The 10,627-nt window shown below is 36.1% G+C and overlaps 1 protein-coding gene and 1 long non-coding RNA gene across 2 annotated transcripts; one reads left to right on the forward strand and one right to left on the reverse strand.

Moving 5' to 3' along the window:
• Positions 1 to 538: 538 nt before the first annotated feature.
• Positions 539 to 2,072, reverse strand: LOC116291879 (uncharacterized). The gene is made up of 2 exons (XR_004196619.2): positions 1,821 to 2,072; positions 539 to 948 (listed from the first exon to the last, which is right to left on the reverse strand). It is a non-coding gene; the product is annotated as an uncharacterized LOC116291879 (long non-coding RNA).
• A 4,380-nt stretch (positions 2,073 to 6,452) lies between these two features.
• LOC116291849 (uncharacterized) lies at positions 6,453 to 10,575 on the forward strand. Its single transcript, XM_031699064.1, has 10 exons — positions 6,453 to 6,569; positions 7,829 to 7,899; positions 8,292 to 8,357; positions 8,555 to 8,611; positions 8,873 to 8,932; positions 9,136 to 9,192; positions 9,323 to 9,349; positions 9,650 to 9,715; positions 9,852 to 9,912; positions 10,391 to 10,575. Exons 2-9 carry the CDS (start codon positions 7,842 to 7,844, stop codon positions 9,902 to 9,904), a joined length of 444 nt encoding a protein of 147 aa, XP_031554924.1. The 5' UTR covers positions 6,453 to 6,569; positions 7,829 to 7,841; the 3' UTR covers positions 9,905 to 9,912; positions 10,391 to 10,575.
• The last annotated feature ends 52 nt before the right edge of the window (positions 10,576 to 10,627 follow it).

Here is a 10,627-nt window from a genome sequence, read left to right on the forward strand (position 1 = left end):
ATTTGATTTCATTACCTCTCGTGGTTTCTTTTGTTACCATTGGTTTTGTTACCCTGTGTTTACTTCCTTTATTTGTTTATTTTATTTTACTATCCTTTATCTTTAATTTATTTTCTTCATTCTCTTTCATTTATTTTATTATTACTGTGGGAGGCGTGAGTGTTGCGTAAGTGCGCTAGTATGTGAGCAGAGTTGTTTGTTTGTTTGTTCTCTTCTGTGCTTCAAGGGTTATTCACCGGGTTCTCCGGCTTTCCGGTTCCCTCCTCAAAATCCATGCAGCTGCTAACGTCTTGGCTCGTTCTCTTCTTTATTTCTTTCTTCCCTCCTTCCACTCTTTTCATTCAATCAGTTATTCCCTTTTCTTTTTCTTTTTTCTCTTTTCTTTTTTCTTTTAAGAAAACGATGGTATGATTCAATGATTTAAAATACTTGTGACCCAGTCCGATGATACATTAACGTTCCAAGTGTTGTCTGAGTAGTGCCGACACTCCCCACACATGATTTATATTGACATTACGCAAAACCAGCAACCCCAAAGTATCTTTTACTTATCCATTTAATTCATTGCTTTTTTCTAGCTTAGAACTCACAAATATGTTGTACAAAACATCTATTTTTCATATCTTATGTTAAAATGTTCAGCAAAAATAATTCCATTCATCATTCTTGCTTCGATGACCTGTAAATATCTTGGCTCTTCCATTCAAGTGTAATTCTTTATATCATGTAACTACCTATTGCTAGTCATTGTGATTAATGTATATTTAATAACGTTAGCGATTTTGATATCTTTTTTTTTTAAGCTGGACTTTTCTGACTTTTGTTCGTAGGTCTGATCCGTTACATGTACTTATTTTCACGTTTTCCTTGGCTGTTGTCGCCACAGATGCAGCCGATCTTTTTTGCTTCTTCACAAACTGAGGCCTGGCGGTAGTTTGTTAGTGTTTTCTGGAGATATATAGAAGGAAAAGTAATATGTTATGCATGTCTCTTGTTACAGAATATACGATTCAGGGCGGATTATTGACTTTGAGCGAAATTATTTTTCAGACCTCATGTCTTTCTCTTGAATCTTATTCTTTTCAGTAGCATCACTGCAAAACATACGGACGCTGTTGCGAAAAGCACTGAGTTTGACATTTATTTCACAGAAGGTTTCTTCAGGGTACGATGAAATCTTAAAGGGTTTTGTTTAATAGGAAAATGTGGCGCATGTATCAAGAACAAATTCGAGAATGCCGTGACTATTTTCCTCGGACGACAGCCAATATTATACTGCATAAGCTTCCTTTCATGTCCTACCATAGTCTCTTTTTTTCTTTTTGAAACTTCAAAGAAGTAGCTCTTGGTGGAAAACATCACGCACGATTTTACAATTAGCTTCCTGGAACACGTTCTTTTTTTATTTTCTTTCATAGCACTGAAGTTTGAAGAAATGTTACACCAAACATCCTACCAAAGTACTGAATAGAGTATAAAACTATATCGTTCGACAATGATAGTATTTTAATGACTCCAAGAAGAGAAGGATTTCAAATGTTAGGAACAGAAAAAATTACCCGGATTTATTAGATTTAGTGAATTTAGGGTGACTAATTTCGTGGAGGGCACGACAAACAAGGCTACAACGTAGACACTTTAAGGCGGGAAAACTCTCTGATATTGACTCTGGATGGCACCCCGATGTCCTAACATTTGACCAGCACAACCAGCTTTGAACAGTTCCTATCCTGCCTTTTTGCAACGCATTCTTAACCTCTGATACTTATGTAATAGTTTCAAAGAAGAATGTACTAGATAGCATGTTTTAAGAAACTCACCCTGTTGTTCAGTGTGAAACGGCGCTTGCCATAACTTCGTCCATGTCTTAGGCCAGTTTGAAGCGAAGTCGCCAAGGAACAACTCAAATCAGGAAATGCCACAAGAAATATCAATACTATACACACCAGTATTCTTGCACGAATCATGTTATATTATTGAAAGAAGTATTTTTTGAGAAGTATTTTTAAGAGAACTTCGTTGCGACTAATACACACAGAGATAAGGATCAAGTTTCTTCAAACTGTTTCAGGTTTTCTGTACCAATATGCTCCTAATGGAAAAGAATTTATACACTCGGCCCAACAGCTGGAATTGTCAAATTCATATTTAATGACATCGGCGTCATACTCTTGTTTTGGAGGATCTAAATTAACTAAACTGATATCAGGTTCTTAATCAAGAGTTGTGGTTTGAGGCATGATATCAACGCAAGTTAAATCAACAGGGTTCTTGCCTTTATGGGAGATCATCAACTGTTCAACAAATGAACTCCCTAACTTTTCTTGCAGAACATTCTGAGGTGTTAAGAGAATTGGTTTTGAACTATGAAGGCAATAAAGTCGATATAATTGAGGTAAGGGGAAAAAAAGATAATTTTGTTATGTTTTACAAGTCATGAAACCAAGGCTACTCTGAGAACTTAATTGATAATTTAAAAGACACCAATTAGGTTAGCTAATTATCGCGCTTTGAAATATTAGAGGGTGGTCCTTGTTACTCTCGATTGCTGGTTCTCTCTAAAAAATGCTCGATTTATTAAGCTTGACACCTATTGCTGGGGGAAAATGTTCAAACTAATTGATTTTCTGTTCTACAGTCGAATAATATGGAAAAGCCATATGATAAAGACATATTACCTATAGCTGAAGTATGGCGCCCTGAAAAAAAAAACAATTTAAATTCCACTCTTATTTTTCTGTTGTGCCGTAGTATATAATACTAAATTCATTACTTCGTATATTAGATTATATTAATCTTCTCATCATGATTGCTCGAGGTTTAGTGTTGATCTTGATGAGAATGATCTCATTCCAGAAGCTAGAGATGAACCATTTCTACTATCAAAATACCGCTTTCATAAAGATAGTCCATAGGTCCTTAAAAGAGAAGATATGCAAGACACTTCGTCAATAAGCGTCAAGTTTGTAATTGTCTTTGGGGATTTTTCTATTTATTGCTAGTTAGTTTTGTTATCTTCGCATGAGCATCTTTCTACAGAACATGCGCAGTACTGATATATTTAAGATTACTATCTTTAAAAACCTTCAAATCTATCATATGTATATTTGCATTCTTGAATTAGTGTCAGTCATAAATTTTTGGCTTGTAAAAGAACAATGATTCTGCCATGCATGGTGTCATGCGGCGCTGCTACGGTACTACGTGTCGCCTCGCCGCTGTGCAGTTCACGACTGGGGTTGCGGTTTTCATTCACAGCTGAGCCACATATATGAGTTGAGTTTTTTTTAATGTGTTGTTCTCCCGAGGGTTTTCAGCCTCCGGATTCTCCGGTTTTCCTCCGTCGAGTAAGAAAACCACATGTAAGTTGAGCGTCGTGTGTAACTTGTAAATAGATCCCTTGCAGCACTTTGGAATGCAGCTCAATCTGGGGGACAAAACAATAGGTTCCAATTCTCAGGAGATTGGAATTGTCCCCCAGATCGAGCTGCTTTGACGTCACATGCAAGTAACCTATATAGAAGGTAGTGGTAAAATATAGCGAGTTAGCGATCCTCACGGAAGATCCCCTTACGACGGGGGAGTTATGATTGTAACAACAACATGAAAATCAGCAAAACCAAAACAGTGTTAACTTTCTCTGATCTCCAGTTCCCTAGCTGGTATTTCTTTCCTTCTATTTCTTTTCTCGTTTTCTTCTTTCCTCTTTTCTCTTATTTCTTTTCCAACCGTCCTCATTAATTTTCGAAACTGTTTTTCTTATATCTATACCGATTTTGTTCTAGTCTTCAGTAACTTTCATTCTATTTATCTATGTAATTTTGCCATGCACCTAATCGTGAAAGGAAAACGAATTGGCACTAGTTCTTTAATGCCAACATATTGTTCAGGGGCGGATCCAGGATTTTGTTCAGGGAGGGGTGCTGCGCACAATGTTAACCCAGGGAGGGGTTCACCCCTTAGAATCAAAGGCAAAAAAGAAAAAAATGGTTATCTTCGAAGTAGGAGCACCAAGTGAAACCAGGGAGGGGTGCGCACCCCCTGCACCCCTCCCCTGGATTCGCCCTTGTTGTTCACCCTTAGTCAACATTCAAAGCAATCTATCAAAATAAGTGCTAAAAGACTTCTGAGTGAAGTTGTTATCTTTTAATAACAATAACAGGTGCGCGTTTTTATTCAAGGTATAATATACTAAACCGCCTTGAATTCGAGTTCATGATGTGGTCGGCAGGCAAGACACATAGATAATCATTTATGATGTGAAGTGTATTAAAAAACCATTACTTTTTAACTTACTGTCATTACGATCTTGTGTGGGGTGATTATTCTAAATTTATTAAATTAACTTGGACTTTATGAATAATGAGGGTCTAGTAAGATAACCGGGAAACATCCTTGAATACGTGCGTTTGTTTTAATTTTTATTTAGTAGAAAAATAAATTGGTAATTAACAATAAGGGCTGACAAACATTTTAAAGATTTTTCGAACCCGGAAACAAACATCTGGGCTGATCTGGTCAGAGCACGGCTAACTCACAGATTGAACCCTGAAATAACCTCTGGGCTGATCGATTCAGGGCACGGCTAATTCACATATCGAGTTGGAATTTAGCTTGTCATATAGGTTTGAAGGAGGAGAAAACAGGAAAAACCGGAGAAAATCCTGGAATAAAGGGAGAGACGAAACAAACTCTACTCGCATGTGATAACCAGTCCAGGAATCAAACCCGAGACCCCAGAGGTGAGAGGCGCCAGGTGAGAGGCGCGTGCGGGTATGATAAAAATGGAATAAGGACAGAAGGCATAGGCTTTATGAAAAAAATGCCTTAAAGAGTTCCACATGGGAATCAAACCCGAGACCACTGGGTTGAGCAGCAAGTGCATAACACAATAACCTTAACGACCGCCACTCTTTTTTTCTGTCACTAAAAGCAAACATTGGAATTTCAGAATACGTGATGTGAATTGACAAGACATTTTGAGACTGAAATATACTTAATTCGTCTTGGTGTGATGTTTTCCCATTTCAGTCCATATGTCATTCTCTAGAGTATCATTTCTTTGTTTAACGGTTGCACATGAGAAGACACATGGATATGGATACCACTCAAACAAAGAATATTATTCTCAAGGGAATGACACATGGTGTGAAGGGTAAACATTGTACCAAGACGAGTTAGTTCTATTGTCCAAGGAAATAGGATACCATAAGAAGCTGGCACTTGCGCGCACCTTATTATATAAACTGTTCAGTTTTCCATAAGGTTTACATCCGATAAAACCCGTTGAACACAGCCAAAATAGAACAAACAGTAGAAGAGTCACTGCATGCTAAAAAAAACATATCATAGGTGCATAAGGACTGAAAAGAATGGTTTAGGAATGATATTATATGGCAACTACTCAATCAATTGTAGATATATATTTAATATGAAATTATTGTAATCTATTTCTGGTTATAATGTCTTTATGATTTATAATTTTTCATCTTTTTTTCTTGACCATCAAGACCGCCAAGATGCAGATTAGGGGCATTCAAAATAATTTTCTTTGTTGTTTTTCTTTCTCTGAAAGGACTTGTGCGTTTGTGTGTTTCCTAATCGCTTCATTAGAAAAAGTGTAAAGGTTTGTTTACACACCTGTATCAAACCTGTGGCATAATCTTTCCTTTTCTCATCCTTAAATAAAATAATATTTTCTTGGTTTCTAATGTCGATAGAGCATCACGAAACACACTTAGACTAAATTTCATGGGAATTGGTTTGACAGCATGACTCCTCAAGCTGCTCTTCCCGCGAAGTGGCCTGCTTGCAGATGTCCTTAAGTTCATACCTTCCCGCTTCTTTTGTCTCCTAGAAACATTGCACACACAAAACAGTCATCGGTGTTTAAAGTCTTATTTTTTTAGGCTGCATGAGCTATAAAAAGTGCAATATTCTAGTTTCGTAGTAAAATGCTAGGCCTTTTCTTCAGTCAAGTTTGCCTGTTCATTTAGCTGCGCTTCATATTTTTTCTTCCTCAGTTTCTAACCAATTTAGCTGAGTAATCATGAATATAATTTTTAATGATATCTGTACCTGTGAATAAACAATCAATTTTATCTATTGATTCTTCAAAATCTGTATCAACAAAAAGAGATTATTCACCCCTCAATTTTGATTAAGATTGGAGCATCACTCAATACTAAATGTTATTCATCTTTTTGATCATTTTCGTTCCAAAAGTGCTATAAAAACTGAACGTTTTTTTTTAAAATCCATCCTCACTTTGGATATTAATAATTATTTTAAATTAATTTTTTTTAATTTAACAAATATCATTTCGCTCAAAATATCGAATCGTTGTGATTGTTTGCATTCCGAGCATACGAACTTAATTATCAACCCTTTGGTAAAACTTAATTTTCCAATCTGTCCTTACTAATTAAAACACTAAATAACCAAGGGATATTAAAAAAGCGAAGTCAAACACAACTAAACCAAGCAAAGGCTAGGCATAAGACACAAAGCTAGTCACAGATTCACAGCCACATCGACTCTCTTCAACTCAGGGCAAAAACGACTAAAAGGTAAAGCAACTAGCTTGCGTTTTAATATTATTTTCAGAATGTTTCGCTCATTTTTGCAATTTCCATCGCATTTTGAGGAGCTGCTTAGCGATGAGTCCGATATTAGTATAGGTAATCGCACGATCTCGAGTATGATTTGGAAGGTTCTCAAATTGGACTCGCCTTTTACGAGAAGATCGTGCGATTTTTTGTTGGCATAATTCAAAAAAAATGAGCAACTTAATTTGGACTCTACAGAGTACGATTTGGGATTTGAGTGTACTCCTCTTGTCCAATCAGAATCGAGTAATTTTGTTGAGTGTATTATGAACACTCTAACAATAATAACTTATTTAAGGATTTTCAATGCAATATTCAGTAAAGAAAAAAAATATTTTTTTTTTGTTAATCTGAAAATGTTGCTTAAAATCTTAAAAGTTTTTTTTCTTTTTGAGAAAAAATATACAAGTCTATATTCTAAACTTTTTCAGTGCGAGATTCAAATTTATGATCTTGAACTAAGTTTTTTCGTTCATCTTACATAATACTTCAACATTATTTTTGGCTTTAGTTCAGTTTATTTCCTTCTTGAAAGCGAAGAAAATAAGTAAAGCAGTAATGAGGAGTAAGTAACACAAGAGGACATGAAGTGAAGGACTCTCTCTTGGTAACCTGTAATACTGACACGATGATAATTTATCATTTTTTGTTAATGCGAATCTAAAACAATTGAAAAGTTAACAATAAAAATAAGGACAAAATTTTAAACAAAATCTTAGAGATGGCTCCAAGACAACGGGGTCTAGGATGGGAAAGTTGTGAATCTCTTTCAGCCTCTTATAAGCATAGTCATAATTAGAGTTATCATAGGGATTTTGGAGAATATTTTTATTAGGATTACCGTAATTATAAACAAGTAAACCAATTTATTAATTTAATTAGCTGAGACGATCGATACAAAAGATAAGGTAGCAATCAATCGAAGGCACTCATCTAAAAGAACCAGCTACTGAAAATAGGTTAACTTTTCACAAGTTTTTTTGGTGTGCATAAGAAAGGCTAAAGGTAAGGTAGCAATCAATCGAAGGCACTCATCTAAAAGAACCAGCTACTGAAAATAGGTTAACTTTTCACAAGTTTTTTTGGCGTGCATAAGAAAGGCTAAAGGTATAGTATGCCGTTGATTGTATACCATCTATTGACTTATTTCAAACCAGAGGTATATCAATACGGTTAATAGCATCATAGGTTATACCTTATTGTTTTCTGTGTTTTATCAGGCTACACTTCAAGATGCGTTTACCTCTGTTTCTTGTTCTTGCTGCATTGGTTATCACTACTGTTTATGCAGGTAAATAAACCTATAAATAGAATGGCTCTTTATTAGTTGCTACTTAGTTGCTCCCCGGCTTTTCTTTCCCTTATAGAGGCTCAGTTGCACCATCACGTGATGGCAGCCATGACAGGTGGCAGGAACTATTGAATCTGGTCTAATCTGATTATTTTACGCAACTGAAATAATTCAGTTTATTAGGGGAGAAAGTCTCTATTGTTGTGCATCCTGTCATGGCTGCCATCACGTGATGGTGCCAAGCCTCTATACTATACTGAGTCACTATGTCCATTGACGTCATTGGGAGAGAAATGATAAGGAATGACGTCACAATCAACACAATTCCATGACTCCCTCTCCTCGTAAAACAAATCTTCAAACTGGTTTAACACTGAATATTACATTCTTAGCGAAAGACGAGGTCGAAAAACAAAATGGTGAGCCTTTGACGGCAGAAGAACAAGATTCTGTGAATGGTAATTAAATAGTCTTAACGAACAACGCAGTCTTTTTGATATAATGAGTTGTGTACTAACTTCGAAGCTATCTATCACTATTTAAAATTGTTTTCTTGTATAATTGGGCAACAAATTAGGTATTCATTACATGAGTTGATAACTGACGAAACTCGACTAAGTTGCAGTGCATTAACATTCATGTTTTGTATTGAAAGATGAGAGCGAACAGCAAGATGGCGAGCCATTAACACAAGAACAAGACCCAATGAATGGTAACTAATAAAAAGCTTTCCGGCATGAATAAATCAACGAATCACTAAAACATTACTACTTCATCTGCAGCTTTATACTGACTGCACAAAATTTTGAAAAACAAACTGAAATCTGATTCTTAAAGGCACTGGGCTGCCTGAACTTTCGATGATCAACAAGTCGGTTGCTTTAACTGAACGAAATGTTAAAAAAGTAGCAAACAAGTAAAGAAACTAACGAACGCTCATTTAAGCTGCATTAACTCTTTTTTGTATTCAAAGATGAGAACGAACAGCAAAATGGCGAGCCTTTGACACAAGAACAACAAGACCAAATGAATGGTAAACTGAAATGAAATGAAAATATGTTATTAATATATATGTTATCATTTATATATACTTGTATGTTAAATAATAAAAAAGTACAATACAGCAATGATAATCTGATGAAGATGACACGGCATTAATGTTAATAATGAATGAATTTTCGCTCAAAGAAACTTGTATTACTTGCATTAACACTTATACTGTGTTTCCAATGAAAGATGAGAGCGAACAGCAAGATGGCGAGCCATTAACACAAGAACAAGACCCAATGAATGGTAACTAAAAAGCTTCCCTGCATGAATAAATCAACGAATCGATAAAACATTACTACTTCATCTGCAGCTCTATACTGACTGCACAAAATTACACCCTATTTATTCCTTTTCTTTTTTCTTTTCCACACAGACGAAGCAGTCAAGCGATTCCTGTTTTGTAAGTATTAGCCACTCCGAGGTTGAAGGAAAAAAGTGAGTCGAGTTGGCAATGCAGCAAATGTACGCATTCAGCAGCCATCTTGGAAATATGTCCCCTAAATAAGCCCTAAAATGAAACGGCAATGCCATTCGACCCAGTTTCCCCCCAATCTCGGAATGAAGGAGAATAGTGTGTATAGATGGTGAGCTTCCATCGATATCCCAATCGATACTCCGAAGGTGCCTAGTTTGGAGTGGTGCATTTAAATCACTACAATATTTTCTTTAATAAAGTCATTATTCGTTTACTTTGCAAAAGCCCGTCCAAAACCTAAACCAAGAGAACCAAAACGTCCAGTTGGCCCAAAATTGGTCCCCAAAAAAGGTACTTAAAATCGTTTCTTGTTAACTTTCAACGACACTGGTAATCCTGTACTTAGCGTTGTCCTCTTGGGACAAAAGCCAAAAACGAGTTTTACATATAGTCAACTGATATTTGCTTAATATTATTTAAACTCTAGGCGAAACACTGGAAAAAGATTTATTCATAGCGGCCAGGAAAGGAAAATTGTAATTGCTAAGGTAGGTCCTGATAGATGACATAGCGATTCACGGTATGATATCAGTGGATAGCGTCCGCGCGCCTTATTTTAACTAAACTTGCCGCCAAATCAAAGAGAACTCAATCATAACGATTGCTCAGAATCAGTTTTAGCCTGAAAGACTTGGTAATGCATAAGGCACAATGCTCTGCCAGCTCGAGCCAGTCTTTTTCGAACCTCGGAATGAGCCGTGACCTAATAAGCCGTACAAAAAAAGTCGTACGAAGAGAATAACCTTTACGGAACTACGAAGGATTTCTCAAACACTTTGACTTGCTTGCGTTGACAAAACTAGTACATATCAAAATGAAAACCCAAATTCTACGAGACAACCCCCCTCCCCCCTTCCTCTGCATCGTTCTTCTCTACACTTCAGGATATTTTATGCGAGGTGAAGCATTTTTCAAGGTATTGCAGCCAGGAACTTGAGGTAAACAAAATTTTCTTTTATCTTGCAGATTGATCTACGCTTCAGGACAATCCTCTTCTTTTTCATTTCGTTTTCTGATTTTATAAGAGTTGGAATGATTTCAATTGTTTCAATACTTTAAATTACCGAGAAGATTTGCTTTTAATTTGACTCTGATTACTTAGCTATGATTGTAAGATTACTGCAATCGAAATAAATCATTATTCAGTTCAATATACTCTTTTTAGTTGAAGCAACAACAACAACAACTCGCGTACGAGTTTGT

Source organism: Actinia tenebrosa, unplaced genomic scaffold (assembly GCF_029948245.1).
Source record: "Actinia tenebrosa isolate PJP-AT-01 unplaced genomic scaffold, QUT_ActTen_1.0 PGA_scaffold6__47_contigs__length_16458017, whole genome shotgun sequence".
Classification (NCBI taxonomy): domain Eukaryota; kingdom Metazoa; phylum Cnidaria; class Anthozoa; order Actiniaria; family Actiniidae; genus Actinia; species Actinia tenebrosa.

Coding starts and splice junctions, on each gene's coding strand:
- LOC116291849 (XM_031699064.1), top strand. CDS start 7,842: ATGCGTTTACCTCTGTTTCTTGTTCTTGCTGCATTGGTTATCACTACT. Junction 7,900..8,291: donor TATCACTACTGTTTATGCAG/GTAAATAAACCT, acceptor TTACATTCTTAG/CGAAAGACGAGGTCGAAAAA. Junction 9,193..9,322: donor AGAACAAGACCCAATGAATG/GTAACTAAAAAG, acceptor TTTTCCACACAG/ACGAAGCAGTCAAGCGATTC.